We start from the raw sequence: 21,265 nt of genomic DNA, 5'->3' as shown, positions 1-21,265 counted from the left end.
AAAATCTTCTATGCTGGTATATGGCTTTTTTTGTTGGTCCCAGTCCATCTGTTTAGGAAACATATGGACTTACAAAGGTCCTACCTTTATATTATGGTTGGAGTCCCTACGCTGTGCCTCTTACACCTCCGGACTTGATCTCTTGTGATTACGAAGGAACTGAAACTCTACAGTCTGAGTTCTGGGCACCAGCAGATTCCCCCTCCATTCCGCAGATAACCACAGGATCAGGTATGAACTTCTTGGTCTGGTATTTAGTTACCTCTTTGTTTAATTTTTGGTTCTGTGGATTTCCTTTAATTTCTTCTAGGTTCACCTATATTTCTTTATTAAGACTTGTTAATGTTGTGGGGGTTTTTATCCAAGTAACATACATTGTGAGATTTGTTTCAGGTGTAGAATATAGTGATGCAAGAATTCTGCACATTACTTAGTGCTCGTCATGGGGAGTGTGCTTTTGATCCCCTTTATCGATTTCAGCCAACCCCTCACTCTCCACCTCTGGTAACCACCAGTTTGTTCTCTGTATTTAAGAGTCTGGGATTTTTTTTGTCTCTTTTCTTCTTTGTTTTGTTTCTTATATTCCATATATGAATGAAATCTTACGGTATATATCATTCTCTGATTGCCTCACTTCATTTTATTATATTTTTATTACCATGATTATATAATTATAATAATAATCATTCTTATATACTAAAATATATAATTACATATTATTATATATACAACGTCTTGCTCCATCCATGTTGTTGTAAATGGCAAGATTTCATTCTTTTTTATGGCTGAGTAATAATCCATTGTGTATACACACCACAGCTTCCATATCCACTCATCTACAGATGGACATTTGAGTTGCTTCCATATGTTGGCTATTGTAAATAATGCTACAACAAAGGGTGCATATTTCTTTTCAAATCTGTGTTTTCATTTTCTTTGGGTAAATATACAGTATGGAATTACTAGATCACATGGTAATTCTATTTTTAATTTTTTGAGGAACCGCCATACTGTCTTCCACTGTGGCTGCACCAACTTGCATTCCCACATCAACCACAGAGACATTTTTCTAGATATGTCTCCTCTGGCAAGGGAAACAAAAGCAAAATTAGACTACTCGGACTGTAACAACAACAAAAAAAGCTTTTGCAGAGCAAAGGAAACCATCAAGAAAACAAAAAGGGGATCTACTTAATAATAGTCGATATTTGCAAATGATATAACCAGTAAGAGGTTTATTCCAAAATATATAAAGAACTTCCACAACTCAACAATAAAAAAAAGAAATAATCCAATTAAATATGGGTACAGGACCTGAATAGACATTTTTTCCGGAAAAGACATAGAGATGGCTGACACACTGAAAAGATGCTCAACGTGACTAATCATCAGGGAAATGCAAATGAAAATCACAGAGAGATATCACTTTACCTGTCAGAATGGCTAAAATCAAAACACAAGAAGTAACAGGTATTGGCGAGGATGTGAAGACAAAGGAACCTTCAAGCACTGTTGGTGAGACTTTATTTTTTAAACCAGTTTAGGTTCACAGAGGAAGGTTCAGAGAGCTCCCGCATGCTTCCTCCCCTGCATATGCATAGCTTCCCCTATTATCAACATCCCTAACTAGAGTGGTACCTTTGGGGCAATTGGTGAATCTATAACAACACATCATGATCACCCAAAGTCCACAGATGACAGTTAATTCTGGGTATTGAACAAATGTATAACAACATGTATCCAGCATTATGGTATCATACGGAGTATTTTCACTGCCATAAATATCCTCTGTGCTTTGCCTATTCATCCCTTCCCCAGCCTAACACCTGGAAACCACAGTCTCCAGAGTTTCATCTTTTCCAAAATGTCGTATGGTTGGAATCATAGTATACAGCCCTTTCAAACTGGCTTCTTTCACTTAGGGGTATGTATTTAAGGTTCCTCCATGTCTTTCCATTGCTTAATAGCTCACTTCTTTTTAGCGATGTATCATATTCCATTGTCTGGATGGACATGGTTTTATTTATCCATTCACCTACTAGGGGCATCTTAGTTGCTTCCCAGTTTTGGCAATCACGAATAAAGCTGCTATAGACATCCATGTGCAGGTTTTCGTGTGGCTGTAAGTTCTCAACCCCTTTGGGTACGTGCCAAGGGGCGCAACTGCTGGCTCGTGTGGTAAGAGTATTAAACATACTGCTAAACTATCTTCCAAGGTGGCTGCACCAGTTTGCTCTCCCACCAGCAACGAATGAGAGCTCCTGCTGTTCCATATCCTCACCAGCCTGTGCTGTGGTCCGTGTTCCAGATTTCGGCCCTCTAATAGACATGTAGTGGTAACTCGTTGTTTACTTTGCATTTCTTTGATGATGACATATGACGTGCACTGTCTTTCCATATGTTTGTTCGTCATCTCTATATCTTCCTTGGCACAGTGCCTATAAAGGGCTCTGGCCCATTTTTTAATTAAGCTGTCCATTTTCTCATCATTAAACTTTAACAGATCTTTGTTTATTCCTTTGTCAGATATGTCTTTTGCAAATATTTTCTCCCAGTCTGAGGTTTGTCTTCTCATTCTCTTGACATTGCCTTTCGCAGAGCAGAAGGGTTTAATTTTAATGAAGTATGTTTGGTTGTGTATCTAAAAAGTCGTTGTTGTTGCCACACTTGAGGTCGTCTGTGTTTTAGCCTATATTATCTTCTAGACTTTCATAGTTTGGTATTTTACATTTAGGTCTATGATCCATTTTGAGTTAACTCTTATGAGTGATGCAAATCTGTGTCTAAATTCTTTTCTTTTTTTTTCGCACACAAATGTCCAGTTGTTCTAGCACCATATGTTGAAGGACTATATTTGCTCCATTTTGTTGCCTTTGCTTCTGTGTCAACATCACTTGACTATATGGGAGTCTATTTCTAGGCTCTCTGTTCTGTCCGATTGACCTATTTGTCTGTTTTTTCACCAGTACCATATTGTCTTGATTACTGTAGCTTTACAGTAAGTCTAGACATCAGATAGAGTCAGTCCTCCAACTTTGTCCTTCTCCTTCAATACTGTGTTGACTGACCGGGGTCTGCTTTCCACATAAATTTTAGAATCCGTTTGTCAATATCTTACAAAATAACTTTCTGGGATTTTGATTGGGATTACATTGAATCTATAGACCAGGTTTGGAGGAACTGACATCTTGACAATATTGAGTCTTTCTATCCATGGACATGGAATATCTCTTCATTCAGCCTTATGATTTTTAAAAAAGAGTTACGTTCTATTTTGCCTGGCATTTCTAGGTTTTTTTTTTCTAATTAAGTTAAATCTTTTACTTAAAAATAATTATAAATAGCATGCATTTGTAAGAAATAATGAAGAGATCCCATATTGACCCTATTTCCCTCAATGGTAACATCTTGCAAATGACAGAATCAGGATGCTGATAATACAGTCAAAATACAGAACATTTGTCTCACCACGAGGATTTCTCAAGTTGCCTTTATAGCTGTACCTTCTTTCTTCCCACCCTCAGCTCCTCCTTAATGCTTGGCAACTACTAATCTGTTCTCCAATTGTTTAATTTTTGTCATTTTTACATGCAACTGATAAATTGTTAAGCTCTATATCTGAAATTAAGTATGTACTATATCGTGGCTAATTGAATTTGAATTAAAAATTAAAAAAGAATATTACATAGTTTGTAACATTTGGAGAATTTTTTTTTTTTTAACCTCTGCAATTTCTGTGTTGATTCATTCTGGTTGTTCCACGTATCAGTGGTTCTTTTCCTTTTACTGCTATGTAACATTCCATGGTATGGAAAATGTGGCATTCCATGCCACAGCTTAACTATTCACTCACCAAAGAACATCTGAGTTATCTTCACTTTTTGGAAATTATGAGTAAAGCTGCTATAAACATTCACATACACATTTTGGTGTGAACACAGTATTCATTCCATTTCTGTGGTATAAAAGCCCAGGAGTACAACTGCTAGATTGTATGTTTACTTTTTAGAGAGACGGTCTGTTTTTCAGAGTGACTATACCATTTTATGTTCCCACCGACAATAGATGAATGATCTAGTTTCTCTGCATCCTTGCCAGTGTTTCATACTGTCACGATTTTTTTTTAAGATTTTATTTATTTATCTGACAGAGAGAGAGAGAGAGATCACAAGTAAGCAGAGAGACAGGCAGAGGGAGAAGCAGAGTTCCTTCCGAACAGGAAGCCTGATGCAGGACTCGATCCCAGGACCCTGAAACCATGACCTGAGCTGAAAGCAGAGGCTTAACCCACTGAGCCACCCAGCCACCCCAGTCATTAGCTTTTTAAGCCAAGCTAAGTATGTAATGATATCTCATGATGGTTTTAATTCACATTTCCCTAATACATAGTGATGGTAAGCATCTTTCTTAAAATTTTTTTTTATTTTTTTGTGAACATATAATGTACTATTAGCCCCAGGGGTACAGGCCTGTGAATCGCCAGGTTTACACATTTCACAGCACTCACCATAGCACATACCTTCCCCAATGCCCATAACCCAACCACCCTCTCCCTCCCCCTTCCCCCCAGCAACCCTCAGTTTGTTTTGTGAGATTAAGAGTCTCTTATGGTTTGTCCCCCTCCCGATCCCATCTTGTCTCATTTATGGTAAGCATCTTTTTAAGTGCTCATTCGCCATATATTCTTCTTTTTTTTTTTTTTTCTTAAAGATTTTTATTTATTTATTTGACAGAGAGAGATCACAAGCTGGGAGAGAGGCAGGCAGAGAGAGAGAGGAGGAAGCAGGTTCCCTGCTGAGCAGAGAGCCCGATGCGGGGCTCAATCCCAGGACCCTGAGACCACGACCTGAGCCGAAGGCAGCGGCTTAACCCACTGAGCCACCCAGGCGCCCCTATATTCTTCTTCTTTAATGAAACATCTGTTTATGTCTTTTGTTCATTTACTAACTGGATTGTCTGGTTTTTAATCAGTGATTTTTAAGATTTCTTAATTTAGATACTAGTCCTTTGTCAGATATGTGGTTTGCAAATATTTTCTCCCACTGATCTATGTGCCCCTCCCTCTGCCTTTGATTATAGCTTTGATTAGTAGCTATATAGTAAGCCTTTATATCAGATCGACTGATTCCTCCTCTTCCATTCTTTTTTTTTTCTCCCAAAATTGTTTTAGCTATTCCAGGGCCTATGCCTTCCCATACACATTTTAGAACAATACTGTTTTAGAATAATTATTTTAGAATAATCTACAAAAAATATTGCTGGCATTTTGAGAGAAATTGGGTTAAACCTATAAATCCATCTGGGGAGAACTGACCTCTCGTGTTGACTTGTCCAATCCATGAATGTACTTGTCTCCCTTAATTTAGATCTTTGATTTCTCTCATCAGCACTTTGCAGTGCTCAGCATACAAGTTCGGTAAACGTTTCGTTAGATACACACCTAAGTATTTTAATGTTTTTTGAGTAATTGTAAATCGTATTTTATTTTTCATTTCAGTTTCTATGTGCACATCACTAGTGAGAGAAATAAAATAAATTTTTGAGTGTTATTTTTCATCCTTGCCAAACTCACTTTTTTAGTTCCTGGGTTATTTTGTAGAATCCTTGGGATTTTCTACATTTGACAAATAAGGACAGTTTTGTTTCATCTTTTGGATTGATACGTCTTTTATTTTCTTCCCTTATCGCAGTGGGTTGAACCAGAGTGGTGAAAACACACTCCTTTGCCTTGTTACAGGTCTTAAGGAGAAAGTATACAGTCTTTCACCATAACTATAACATATAACGTTAACTACGGGTTTTTAGATATTTTTTATCAAGCTGAGCAAGTCCCCTTCCATTCCTCTTTTTCTGAGAGTTCCTTATCATGAATAGGTGTTGACCTTTCTCAGAGAATTTTTATGCATCAATTGATATGATCCTATGAATTTTTTCTTTAGCTCGATAACTGAGTACATTAATTACAGTGACTGACTTTCAAATACTGAACAAACCTTACATCCCTGAAATAAACCCCCTAGGTCATAGTGTAGAACTCCTCTTATATATTTCTGAATATTATTTGATAGCATCTTATTAATAATTTTTACATCTATATTTATGTGGAATATTGTCTGTAGTTTTATGTTTTGTATAGTTTTTATCTGGTTTTGATATCAGACTAATACTATATGCATAAAATGAATTTGGAAGTATTCTCTCCTCTTCTGTTTTCTGGAAAAAATTGTTTGGAATTGGCACAAATTCTTCTTAAACACTTGGTGGAATTCACCAGTGAAACAATCTTGGCCTGGAAATTGTTTGGGGGTCAAGAGTTTTTATATTATGAATTCAATTTCCATAGTAGTTACAGAACTATGTATCTACTTCATATTAAGGATATGTTTGGATTTCACAGACCAAAGAAAGAAAGTCCAAAGACAGCAGTGGGGAATTTTTAAAAGCAATTCAATTTGCTCTACAGAATTCACAAAAGGCTCCAGAAGAGGCACATGAGATATTTCTGGAAATGGGATAAAGTTGGGGCCAAAAACAGTAAAATTGGTTGAAAGTCTGCCTAAGGAGCAGTTAAGTCTCCCGGCTCCCTTTCCTTACTTTGGCAAAACACTGCACACTATTATCTAAAGAGGGTAAAACAAAAAGTCTCCAGACTGAGAGATGACATGGTTCAATTAAGGGAAAAGTTACTAAAAATGGGGATTAAATTTTTAAAAATTCACATATTTAAAGCTGAGACCCCAGCTTTCAGCCCTACTTGGTTCTTAGACCATTGGAATCCAAAGATCCTTGTCTGACAAGTCAAAGCAGCCCTAAATAAAACACCTAGAACATTATCAGGCAATGAGATAAACCAACCGCACCCCCACAATCAAGCTCACAACTCTTTTTCTTAAATATGAACACACACAGATCATCAGAAATCTTAGAAAAGTCTCTTACATGAAACCTAATGACAAACATGAAATGAAAAACAGCATTTTGGAAGGAACTAGGACTATAGGAGGAAAAGAAAACTTCCTCCTCAAAAAGCCTATTTATATGTTTGGAGATAAAAGAACATATACTGCATCTGGAGAACAGGGACAGAATGCTATTTTTTGAATTCAAGGAATAAAAAAAATCTCAGAAAAAGAAAATAGAGAGAAATACACACACACACATATACACACATATATTTAGACTATTTAGAATATATATATAGAGAGAGAGTGTGTGTGTGTGTATTTAGCAAGCTGGAAAATAATAGTTTAGGTAAATTTCCCAGAAAATAGGGCAAATGGACAAAGAGAAGAAAATAAAGTCTAGTATCTGAATAAGAAGAGTTTCAACAAAAGAAAATAGAGAAAAGTGAAGAGAAGAAATCATCAAAGAAATAACTCAAGTCTTAAAGGAATAAATTTTCACAGTGGAAGAGCACATGGTAAGTATAAGTCAGTGGATGAGAACGGACTCACAACAAGATACAGCCTTATGAAATTTCAGAGAAATGGGAGCAGACAAATGCTTCTATATACATCCAAAGAGGAGGAAAAAAGAGTAGGAAATCAGAATGCCTTCAGATTTTATAGTAACAGCACTCTGTGTTGGAAGACAGTGAAACTGGAAGACAAATGCCTTTGAGTTTCTAAGGGAAAATCATTTCCATACAATTCTGTACCTGGAAAACCATCCTTCCACTTTGAGAATAAAATAAAGACATTTTCAGATATCCAGGAAGCTCCTGAAAAAAATGTACTCCATAAAAGGAAGAGGAAGTTAAGAAAAAAAAAAAAAGGAGAAGTGATTAGGGACCAGGCAGTCGAACCCAGGAGAGAGGTAAATGACATACACAGGATGACAGTGAGATGAGACTCAGGATGCCCTGAGTTCCTGGCTAGAGAACAATTAGCAGGCCGTCTGGAATTCTCCAGGAGAGAAGTCTAAGAGAAGATGAAAGAGAATGAAAATTAGAAAAATTTTTGAAAATTAGAACAGCTCATTTTTTTTGAATTAGTGATAAAAATGTAGAAAACTATGAAAGCAAGCAAACACACGAAGAGCCAATTATGGATTCTAGAGGAAAGAAAAATATACTCAGGAAAGGAAAAATAATCATACTCTATTACATGACTCAGCTGTGAGTAGTGTAAGGATCACAGTTGTAATAATTTAAACATTGAACAGTGGTCTGGCCAAAGTTGTGTGTGACCCCAGGATGAGGAACTGAAGTAAGAAAGAGAGTGTTTGCATGTATGCGTGAGCGTAGCACAGCTGCAGTCAGAGAATGAGCGATGTGAGAGGTTGCTAAAATCCTCGTCTCCCAAAGTATAAATCTGATAGATAATGTTTACAACTGAACAACCAAGAAGTTGCTATGTAAGCTTTAGAAATTTAGAATAAATATGAAAACAATCAGTCACCCTTAAGGAATGAAACGATGACAAGTAGGGGATCCAGACACTTGTTTTTCTCCTCAAGCCTCATTGAGCTATTTGGCTCTTTAAACTATATACATGTACATCTTTAAAAATAAGTAAATAAACATGCAAAAACTTTAAAAAAATCTTACTGTAAAAAATCCATATTTCCCAATTTAGCTTTTAATATTCTTCACAAGATGGCCAACACTTAACCCACTCCATGGACCTATACTATAGTCAAGTAGGCATCTCTTTAGTCAACTCCAGGATTTATTAATTCATGTATTTATTTATAAAATAAAATTTACCCAATTTCCAACATATATCAGTAGTAACATTGAACATAAAGAGATGAAAGACACAGTCTATGCCACCAAAATTGGGTCTCAGTTGTGGAAACAGAAATAAAACAACATGGTGAAATAAACATTATTTAAATTTTTTTCTTTTTAAGATTTATTTGTTTATTTATTTGACAGACAGAGAGCACAAGTAGGCAGAGACGCGGGGGGTGGGGGGAAGCAGGCTCCCCGCTGAGCAGAGAGCCCGATGCGGGGCTCGATCCCTGGACCACGGGATCATGACCTGAGCTGAAGGCAGAGGCTTTAACCCACTGAGCCACCCAGGCGCCCCGTGAAGTAAACATTCTTATAGAAATATTCACAAGATCCCATGGAAACACGGAAGAGTTGCACATAACCTAGTAAAGGGCGAGAACTGCCAACAAATGCTTAAAGGAAGAAATGAGGATTCAGAAGAGTTTTCAAGGTCAACTACATGTCAACCAGAAAAAGGGGGAAAGACCACTTTAGTCAGAAAGAAGAGCACTGACCAAAAAACACAAGTTGATAGTGAGGACTCATTCAATGACCCATTCAGTTAATGCTGTTTGGGTCCGAATCCCATGTTAGATACTATGTTAAATCTTGGAGTGGTAAAGTCTTTGACCCTTCCCTCGAAGGACTCTTATTTTGCCAACAATATAAAAAGCACAACAGATGAACATCAAAGTTACACCAAGGTGTCAAGATAGGTTTCCTAAATGAGGGTGACCTTGCACAATCAGTAAGAATTAGCCAGATATCATAATAAGAAAAAAAAAAGACTCAAATGCATGCAAGATACAGTGTAGATGATTCAGACAGTAGACAGAAATGGGTCAGGTTTAATCCGAAGGAAAGAATGTAAGGTAAGAAATATGCCATCGGAGCATTTTAAAACTTCATTAGAAGTCAATAAATTGACCTCTCTCTCTCTCTCTCTCACACACACACACACACACACACACACACACACACACAAATTCAAGTGGCAAGGGTCTTTAAAAATCACCCCCAAATATACAAAAAGACAAAAGAGATGAAAGTGATTGGAGAGAACACAACAGAAGCAGAAGGCAGATGGAAGTAATGGATGTTCATGAGGCCCAGAACAAAGGGGCAAGAACCAACAGCAAATGATACAATAGAAGAAAAATTTTCCTACAATAAATAAGGATCTAAATTTGCACAATCAAAAAATGGGTGCTATGTGCCAGGGAGAAATAAATTTTAAAAGACTGAGAGCTAGACACGACCTTATAGAATTCTTGACTTGATGAAAAAAAAAAAAACTAAGTCTTCCATAGGCTGCCAGATAGAACAAATAGGTTATCTACAAACGAACAAAAAAAAAAAAAAAAGAATCAAACTGGCCTATCGGCTCTGTGGGCAGCCGCAGTGTAGACCGAACGTGATGGAAAAAGAACCTCTGGGTCTTGAGAAGGAAAATCTCTGTCTCAGGAATGTTATTCCTAAATAAGCTGTTCACTGTTTACGTGTGAAGGCAAGAAAAAGACATTTTCAGATGTACAAGGGCTCATAAAGTTTAAGACCCACAGCTTTTTCCTGAAATTAAAAAGGCCATAAAGCCTTGTTGCTTGAAGTGTGGTCTATGGACAAGCAGCATTGACATCACCTGGGAATTTGCTAGAAATGAAAGCTCTTGGGCCCCACTCCAGACCTACTGAATCAAAGTTTATATTTTAACAAGATCCCTAGGTGATTCATATGCACATTAAAATTCCAGAAGCACAGCTCAAACCTATCCCTGCCAACAAAGTGATTCAAAATGAAGAATTAAGAAGACCGATAATGAGCACTGAAATCATGGATGCGCACGTGCGCGTGCGCACACACACACACACACACACACAGAGTGAAGTTTCAACATGGGTCCTAAATAGGATTACAAAAGAAAAGACAGAAAGGAAAATGCCACTGCCAATAAGCTGAACATAAAATCTCAAACATGATAATAACAAAACCCAAGAAGCGGAAGTGAAGAGGAAGAGTGTAAAACATTCATCATCTCGCATTGGAGAAATCAGAAGAAACTATTTGAGCATTGCTATGGGCATTGATAGCTATAAAGTAATTATTAAAATATGGCTTTTGAACATCTTCAATTTAATCATCCATTTAAAAAAACCCAGATCATATATATAATTTCCAAATGGCCAGAGGTAAAACTTCAGAGAAAAACATAAAAGAAAAAAAAAAAGATTTTAAATAGAAATAGTAATCTGAACACCTACAATGAGCTCCCTCCCCCATACAAACACATACGGAAATGAGCAACAAGGCACGTTACTAAGTGGACATCCCTATATCATACTTAGAAAGCCAAAGAGGCTAGACACAAGCCAGGAACTTCGAGATACAGTGTAAGCAAGTCTGAATTAAAGGGGGTATAGAAATATACGACTCCCTGTACACAGAAAGGAAGGAGGAGGAAGAGATCCGTAGGAGAACCTTCCTATACCCAGTAAATTAAAGTGGACGCAACTCCCAGCTATTAAGAAGAGCATGGGGGTGGCCAGCATAAGACAAAAATGTGAAGGTACATATGATCCCACTGGATGCGGGTCCCTGTAAAATCTCAGTGCCTACAGCGGCTCTGGAACTCGGAAGCGTTACATACGGGATAGGTAGTGCCAAAACTACCTCCAAATAAAGGAAAGCCACAAAAATCATAGAAAAGAAATTCGTCTAGCAGAAAGGCAAATTTCTTCCCATGAATGCCTTCCACTGTGCTTCTTGATGATCTCCCAGTATGGAGATACTGACCCCAGAGCTGCAGAAGACCCAGACAAGTGCTTCTCACGCAGTCAGAGGACACTTCTTCCATGGAGATCCAGAACTGAATTAACAAGGGACTTGACCAAATACTAACTCTAATCCAGACCCCTGGTATTTGGAGTATAGGGACTTGGAGATACACACACACACTTGTTTTTTAAGGTTTATTTATTTATTTGGAAGAGAGACAGCAGAGGGGAAAAGGAGAAGAAGAGAGAGAGTCTTAAGCAGACTCCATGCTGAGTGCAAAGCCCAACATGGAGCTTGAACCCACAACCCTGAGATCATGACCTGAGCTGAAACCAAGAGTCAGACGTTTAACTGACCATGCCACCCAAGCACCCCATGGATATATGTATTTTTAAAAATTAGCTCTTATTGCTTAAATGGAAGCTTTGACCATCAACTGTTTGCAGCCAAGTCTTTCCTAACACACGTGTTTTGGGCTATAAACTTGCCTGTAAGGATGGATTAAGGTACATCTTCCAAGTTGTTTTTGTTTTGTTTTTTTATTTTTTTTATTTATTTGACAGACACAGCGAGAGAGGGAACACAAGCAGGGAGAGTGGGAGGGGGAGAATCAGGCTCTCTGCTGAGCAGGGAGCCCGATGTGGGACTCGATCCCAGGACCCTGGGATCTTGACCTGAGCCGAAGGTAGAGGCCATCTTCCAAGTTTTGATATAGATGACCCCTCTCTTTCTGACAATGCTTCTTTCTTTAGTTTCTACTCTGACACCAGCATAGCGTCACCAATTTCCTTTCATTTAGTGTCACATGTCATAGCTTCTTCCTACGATTTTCAGATGTTCTTAACATTTGTCTCTAGTAAACAGCATATGATTTTTGTTTTATCCTCTAACAAACTTCATCTTTTAACTGGACTACCTAGTCCATATAAATCTAATGTAACAACTGATATATCTAGGGGTTCACATCTACCATTTTAACATTTCTTTTCTATTTGTCGCACTCACTCTACTTCCATTTCCTCTCCTCTCTTTTGTGAGTTATTTGTAATCAATCAAGTATTTTATTGTTATTTTACTTCTCTCTATGATAGTTGTTTATTATATAATTTTTTATTATGCTTTTTAACGGTAACCCTAAATATGACAACACGCATCCCTGACTCAGAAAAGTCAAAGGTAAGTTAGTTACTTCTATGATTTTCCAGGCAATTCAAAAACATTAGATCACTTTAACTCCATTTGCTCCCTTCCCAAATTTCATGTCATGGTTTCCCTCTTTTAATTTTACGTATACTTAATTCCCACAAATCTTACTATTATTGCTTTAAGTGGCTCAGAGTCACTTACATTTCTGTTCTCAGTTGCTCTTCATTTCCTCTCGTGTTTCCATCCTCCATATGGGGACATTTTTCCTCTACCTGAAGAAATCCCCTTAGCACTTCTTTGAACACTGTTCAGGTAGCAAAGAGTTCTGAAGTTTTTGTTTGTCTAAAAACATCTTTATTTCACCTTCACATGTGAAGGCTATTTTTCAATACAATAGGTAGAGAATTCTATTGTAACAGTTATTTTCATTCAATATATTTAACAGGTCATTTCATTATCTTCTAATGAGAATTTACTAGTCAACGTTATTTTTGCTCCTTTGAAGATGATATATCTTTTCTCTCCAGCTTCTTTTAAGATCTTGCTATAATGTGGTTATGTATACTTACTCTCTTTGGGGTTTGCAAAGCTTCTTGAATTTGTAGCTTAACATCTTCATGCAGTAACTTTTAGACGTTTCGGAAAATTCTGGGCTACTATCCCTTCAAATAGTGCTTCTACTCTATTTCCTAACTCCTTTCCTTTTAGGAATCCAGTTGCAAATGATTTAGACTTTTTTATTATTCTATTTCCTGTGTTTTTCCCTCTATAATTCAGCCAGGATAGTTCTACAAACTTACACTCTATCCTACTATTTCTAATCTGCTGTGAACATCATCTATTTAGTTCTTAATTTTAGCTATCACAGGCTTCTGTTCTCAAATTCCCATTTGACTCTACTCTATGGATTCCAGTTCTCTGGTAAAATCCTATATTTTGTCATCTATGCTTATGAACATATTTATTGCAGGGTTTTTGTTGTTGTTCTTGTTTTCCACACGTAGATCTAACAGCTTCAGGACCTTTTTCTATTGTCTGTTTTTCTTCTTGATCCTGTCTCATGGTAAGACTGGTAATGTTTTATTAAACTATGGGAATGATCTATGAAAATTGGTATAATCTCAGGTTGATGTCATCTTCCTCCAGGGTATTTTAGGTTTTTCTTCTTTTAAAGCTTCCTGGAGGCGGTTGGAATAACAAGACATTTTATCACTCAAAGTAGAGTTAAGCTCATTCAAAACTGGGTTTCAGTCTTAATAACATCTAGTCTATTTAGGACTTTTTTTTTTAACCTTTCTCCTAGCGTATAGTCCATCAGGAATACCAGTGTACACCTGAGGTGTCTACCAGGGCTTTGAACCCCAATTTTTACATTCCAGGACCATGAGACCACCAATAAATCTGCTTAGCTTCTCAACCTCTTTATAACTGCTTCCTCCTTGGCTTCTCTGCCTCTCACTGCTTAAGAATTAGTGAGTCCCTGGATAAAAAGTATAGCTCCGATCAAATTACTTTTCCGCATACTGCTTACTTCAGGGATCTTAGAATCTCGGGTTCTGAGTCCATGACTATGTTTACTTCTCAAATTTCTGGTTCCAGTTGCCCATCAGTGAGCTGTTAATATCTGCAATCATTTTTATTAATCCAAAGCCACGTGAGACAAATAAGAGCAAAAGAGTGGATTTTCATAAAGCCAAATGAATTCAATTTAAAGACAGGTTTTTAAATCCAAGAATACATCCTACTTGTAGACATTGAAATGACAAGATTCTGATTCTAATTCTTTTTTGAAAAGTCTGTGATGGTAGACCACAGTCAAGTTGTTTGTTCATATTTATTTGTGTCCTTATTTGACTAAATAAAAAAGTTGACAACCTATATGAATTCCAAATATGCCCTTTTTAAAAAAATTTTACTAGGTTTGAATTTTGAAAGTCTGAGAACCAGATTCTTTGCCCTGGCCCACAAATCTACCTTCTTCTTCAATTTTGGCCCATTCTGCTATCTCCCTTGTCTGGGGTTCTCTTGGCGTAAAAGCCTCTTTTCATTTCCTGCTCTAGCACCTTTATATATGCTGCTCCCACTCTCTGAATTCTTAGTTCCATAACCGTCTCCTATAAGAACTATGAGGGCAGGCTCTGTGTTTGTTTAATTCATAATTGTTAAACTTCTTGCATATATTAAGGCACCAAAAGGCTCTGGTGAGAAGGTATTTGCAAGTGACATATCAGATAAAGGGTTAGCATCCAGAATACATAAAGAACTTACACAACTCAACACACACACACACACACACACACACACAAAAACCCCAAATAATCCAATTAAAAATGGGCAGAAGACATGAAGAGACATTTCTCCAAAGATGACCTACAGACGGCCAACAGACACATTAAAGATGCCCAGTATTACTCATCATCATCAGGGAAATGCAAATCAAAACCACAATGAGATATGACATCATACCTGTCAGAATGGCTAAAATTAAAAACACAAAAAACAAGTGTTGGCAAAGGATGTGGGAAAAAAGGAACCCTCATGCACTGTTGGCAGGAATGCAAACTGGTACAACCACTGTGGAAAACAGTATGAAGATTCTTTTAAAAACTGAAAATAGAACTACCAAGAGATCCAGTCATTCCATACTGGGTATTAACCCAAAGAAAATGAAAACACTAATTTAAAGAGATGTATGCACTCCTGTGTTTGTTGCAGCATTATTTACAACAGCCAAATTATGGAAGCAGCCCAAGTGCCCACAATAGATGAATGGATAGAGAAGATGTGTTCACAGTAGAGTATTACTCAGCTGTGAAAAAGAATGAAATCTTGCCATTTGCAACAATATGGATGGATCTAGAGAGTATAATGCTAAGTGCAGTAAGTCAGAGAAAAACAAATACCATTTAAGAGACAACACAAAGAAAACAGGAAACAAACCAAGAAACGGACTCTTAAGTATAGAGAACAAACTGTTGGTCACCAGAAAGGAGGTGAGTGGGGTCATGGGGGAAAGAGGTGAAGGGGATTGAGAGTGCAGTTATAATGGTGAGAACCAAAGAGTGTACAGATTTGCTGAGTCACTTTACTATAACCCTGAAACTAACCTAACACTGTCCTTTAGCTATACTTCAAGGTAGATGATATGATAGATAGATAATAGAAGACTGATTGATTTTTTTTCTTTCTTTTTTTTTTCAAATTTATTTATTTGACAGAGAGAGATCACAAGTAGACAGAGAGGCAGGCAGAGAGAGAGAGAGAGAGAGAGAGAGAGAGAGGGAAGCAGGCTCCCTGCTGAGCAGAGAGTCCGATGCGGGACTCGATCCCAGGATCCTGAGATCATGACCTGAGCCGAAGGCAGAGGTTTAACCCACTGAACCACCCAGGCGCCCAAGACTGATTGATTTTTAAAAGGATCTGGTGCTGAAGACCTCTCATGGAGGATTACATAGAGGAAGGATTTCTGAAGAGTTCTTTGAGAAGTGTGTGCTATGATCCTACTTTCCACTCTGCCCCACCAAGAAAAAAGAAAGTGATGAGGGCTTCAATCTGCTAACCCCAGACCAAGGGGATGAAATTTTAGGGGTACCCCCTTAAAGAGTTCAACCCATGTCTCCTGCAGTTAGTTGGTGGCTAATTCATACCTCAGCAATTTAAGGATGGAGAAATTGGTCATGGTACCTGTGTGTGAAGAGTAAGTCTTACCACACTGAATACCAGCACTTCAAGAGTCCGTTTAACAAAGCTCACAGGAAGGTTTCTGGTGAGCCAGAGGTGGGCCACAGGCAAGACAGGCAGCACAGCGCTATCTTGGGAACCTGCCAAGATGGCCACTGAGGGGTGACGAGACATCAACAGGGGGACAACCACAGTGTGCCTACTTGTCCAGGAGCTGAGGGAACAACAGCATTGCCAAGACAGGACTGTGAACAGCACATCTCAAGGGCACTGCTGGCAAGACATGCCAAGGGACTGGGAGAAAAGAGGAAACTGCCTCAGAAAAATGTATCAGAGGGTTTACAACAAAAGGAGAGAGCTTTAAACGTCTGCCAAAGCACAGGGCACCGAGACATGCTCTCCAATGTCAAGGCAGACCTCTTCCTCCTGGTGCTCTCATCATGCCCAAATTTCCCTTCCTGAATAGGTGCAGAAAAGACAGAAGAAGCTTAGCAACTTCCCTTCCTTCTCCAAAGTATTTAATGATCAGCTGACCCCAGTTAGGAGAGAGAAGATGCACACTCACCACATTCACACACACACAAACACACACACACAAATAGATCACTTAGCAAAATTATACTCCAGACAAAATCAAAGTCATTTTTTAATTAACAAAATAACCAATAAATATGTAAGCATTTGGGTTGTATGACAAAACAATGAAAGTGGTCATTCATGATCTTCAATATATTCCTCTGGTTCTTTTTAACAAATACAAGTGCATACTATTAAAAAAAAAAGACAAACACAAATGAACCACATTCCTTTTCCAACTGAATCCCACCACTGATTACAAATCATTCACACTCCTCAGATCTGGAGGTGACAGAGTAGTGCCGAAGTCCTACCTTCTAGGCACCAGACTCTACGCTGGAAACTTCCCCCCCCAAGTGACTGAACAGCAGTGGGAAAAAAATCCTATTCCACACATGAGAAGCCCCTCCCTGACCCTTGCCCACAGGCACCCGGTCCTCCTACTGTAGGCCTCAACGGGATCGAGACATGCCGGTACAGCATCACATTCTGTCATCCTTCCACACAGTGTGACACACGAGTAACAGGGTCTTCGCTTCCTCCCCAAGGTAACAGTACTGGGGAAGCAGGTACACCACTTTGTCTGTGCAAGACTAATCCCTGGGTTCAGTTCTGCAACCATTCGCATAGAGCCCAGTGCTCGGAGTTAGAACTCAGCCTGGGGTAATGACGCCAACAGCACCTCCAACAACCTCCCCTGCTGTCCTGCAGTGAACCAAGGGTCCTCCTTTGCAAGGCCACATCACAATCTCCCATCTGACCCGCCATGCACGGTCTCAAGAAAACTGGAAGGTGTATGTAGTCACTCTTAAATATCCCATAGAACAGCGACATCAACAAATCCCAACATGAGCCAAACAAGATGTGTTCTCCCTGCATTTCTGATCTACACCTTGACACCATCCAGGGAAAATCAACTTACCCTTTTGTTTTTCAATATCCCATATCTGAAGACACCTGCCATGATCCTGGAGCCTTCCTTTGGTCCAGAACCGGGAAACCAGGTTCCATCAACCTGGGGCTCTGTCTTACCTGACAGCTGAGGTGAATCCTTGGCTGGGATCTAAATGGCCCTACAAAGAATTACCTCAAATTGTCCCAAAAACAATGATGAGTGTGAGCTCATCATAAAAAACTAATGGTTTTTTATAAAGGAGCCAATCTTACATTTTAACACATTATGTAATATAAGCGTACCTAAGGTGTGAAAACAGAATGTGCATTGCCTTCTTAACTGATGGGTTGCTCAGAGAAAGTGAACAAAGTGAGATGACTTGGGGGTAGAATTCAGAAGACTTGAGCCATTATCCCTAGTCTGGACAATCTGGGGCGAGTGACTTAACATGCCGGCCTTCCCTCCTGCAAAGCTTGAAGTGTCGAGTGCCCCAGGCTCCTTTGAGCTGGCGGTCTCAGGTGGATGGACTACGGTCACTCTCATGAAAATGGGGCCAGTGCTATTTAAACATGGTACCCTGAGGATGATGATGTTTATATACAGCAGATGTCATATCACCGTCCTAGTACCTTCTGAAGCCAAGAAGCCAAGCTGTCTTCCCAGCCCCATCCTTCAAAGGCACTGACATCCACAGAGAAGAGCCATAAGACAACCACTCACCTCCCAGTCAAGCACCTCCGCAGAGAGTATGACGCCCCTCCCCCGCAGGTCCGAGAGCAGTCACTCCAGCTGCCCCAAGCATCCCAGTTGCTGTCCTTCTCTTCATCAGAACGTGTGTTTCTTGAGGTCTAGAATGTGAAAAAACACAGTAAGTGAAGACACGTATGCTAGAATTATCCTAGAAGACACGTATGCTAGAACGTATCCTAACGTTTTTCCAGTTTTTTCCAGTCTTATTCTAAGTTGTTCACAGAGAGAAAGTTGCCTAAAAGTGCTTTGCTTTGGAATGGCTACATTAAACACACATGCATGTGTGCGCGTGTGCGCACACACACACACACACACACACACACACACACACACACACGACAGTTGTATATGGAAACTAGTGACACGTGAGTACCCTTCCACCTTATGAAGGTTTTGTCCAGGCAGCTTCTAAGCTCAGTTGTAACTCTGAAATTTTATCATTCCAAAATTTAAATAGACGAAGTTATGTTTTATAACCGACACAGCAGGGTCCCCAGCTTGTACCTAAGACTTCTCACCACTGAAATCCTGCCTTGCCCTTCAGTCAGGCAGATAGGTGCTCGCTCCAAGGAAATTATTTTGCATGAGGATTTGTGAAATCTCCTGAAATGGGCCCCAGCCCAAGAAAACAATGTAACTAAAGTCTTGGGAATCCAAGAAAATAGAGAAACGTCGACTAATTAAACCAAATAATTAATTTGGTTTAATTAGTCTTCTGAAATGGCCACCATTGACTTATGTTGGGATACTCTAGAGAAAAGAGGAGGACAGGTATAAGTTAAAAATATATAGACAGGGCGCCTGGGTGGCTCAGTGGGTTAAAGCCTCTGCCTTCAGCTCAGGTCATGATCTCAGGGTCCTGGGATCGAGCCCCACATTGGGCTCTCTGCTCAGTGAGGAGCCTGCTTCCCTTTCTCTCTCTGCCTGCCTCTCTGCCTACTTGTGATCTCTGTCTGTCAAATAAATAAAATCTTTAAAAACAAATAAATAAAAATAAAAATATATAGACAGATGTAGGTGTAGATATGAGAAGAAATGATATGTCTTACTTACATAAAGTTACAAAACTTCATTAAGGGGCCTAGAGTAGGCTCTGTTGAATAAATGGAGAAACGTACATAGTCCTAAATGGGTAGACTTGAAACTATAAAATGTTACTTCTCTCCAAACTAATCTATAAATTTATAACAACTCCAAAATCCCCAAAGGAATTCTTATTGAACCTGACAAAATGATTCCAAAGCTCATCTGGTGGAGTAAGTCTACAGGAGCCAATAAAAAACTGTAAAAGAAGGGAAATTGCCTCAATTAAGAGTAGAGAGTTGGCATTGTGATAAGTACTGAAAATCTATTAAATTTTTTAAAAAGAAGAGTCCAGAAACAGACCCAAGTATAAGGAGGTAAGATGGAACCACAAGTCAGAGTGACAAATGTTTATAAAAACAACACAAAAACCAGGATGCCTGGGTGGCTCAACTGGCTAAGTACTGGACTCCTGGTTTTGGCTCAGGTCATGATCTCAGAGTCATGAGATGGAGCCCAAGGTCATCGGGCTCCATGTCCAGTGTGGAGTCTGCTTGAGATTCTCCCTCTGCCCCTTCCCATTGAAATAAATTAATTAAAAAAAAGAAGAGGGCTTTTTCAGAAAATACACCAAAATGATTTCCAGATACATTGGAAATTTTTATTAAAAGCACTGAGACTCTAAAATAGTAGAAAAATTATAGATAAACAGTCTATAGACTTGACCTAGGCAAGACTGTCCTAGACAGGTCAACAAAGTAAGCAATGAACTTTGGAACACACACACACACACACACACACACACACAAATTTAATTTAAAAAATTAAAAAAAAAAAGCCAACAACTTTTCTAAAAATTGTGAACAATAAAACCCTTATTTTTATATGGAAAAAAAAAGGTAGAAACTATAAAGGAAAAGACTAGATTTCCATTAAACTTCCACTTTATTTACATTAAAACAAAAACACCCAAGGCATTTTCAATCTCTTCATCCTTTGGATAAAGTCTCAGGTATGTGAGTGTACACGCAAAAGCATACCGCAAGGACAAGCATAGGGGTTGGAAGGGTCAAGCTGCCTCTGAGAACAGAGGATGTGGGACTCGGAGCAGACGCTATCCACAACAAAGGGATACCAGCTGAATGTCATATAGCCCCTTCACCCTCATAAAAGATCTAAAGCCGATAAGACAAAACATTCTATCTGATGAACCCATGGGGTGCTGTAATGGGTGTTAGTTTTATCTGACCTTGCATTTTTTGGATATCTTTTTCAAAAATAATTTTATTTTTTGAAGAAGGGGATAAAAGGCAATCCTTAGAGCACAGGGGAAGACTGCATCATTTTCATATAGGTAACCGTGTAAGTGCACGGAGAAAGGAGTGAGTTAACTTAAAATGTTCGCCATGGCGACTTCCAGGTTCGAGGACTCTGAGTGATTTTTTCTTCTTTTGTTTTTCTTTCTCTGCATTTTTCAAATAAATTTTTTTTAAAAGCAAACACTGTCATACTTGAATTTAACATTTGTAAGCAAGCAAAGACAGACCACATCGATGCAGAGAAAATTCAAGTCAGAGAGAATTTAACAGGGAAGCTGTAAGTCAGAGAACAGGAATGTTTATGAAGGAAACCCTAATACTAATAAAACCACAGTGAACAGCTGAACTAGATATTACATGGGCTTCCTTAAGCCCTTGGGCCATGTT

General features: G+C 38.7%; 1 protein-coding gene across 1 annotated transcript in view; it reads right to left on the bottom strand.

Moving 5' to 3' along the window:
* Window positions 1–21,265, bottom strand: part of LOC111152648 (ADAMTS like 3) — a 333,594-nt gene that overhangs the window by 216,674 nt on the left and 95,655 nt on the right. Inside the window, 1 exon segment of the mRNA XM_022511191.1 lies at window positions 18,507–18,634. Within this exon segment, the coding sequence (XP_022366899.1) occupies window positions 18,507–18,634 (128 nt within the window).

This window comes from Enhydra lutris, unplaced genomic scaffold (genome assembly GCF_002288905.1).
Source record: "Enhydra lutris kenyoni isolate GAN:26980312 unplaced genomic scaffold, ASM228890v2 scaffoldscaffold29, whole genome shotgun sequence".
Lineage (NCBI taxonomy): Eukaryota > Metazoa > Chordata > Mammalia > Carnivora > Mustelidae > Enhydra > Enhydra lutris.
This window is presented reverse-complemented; position numbering and strand designations above follow the sequence as displayed.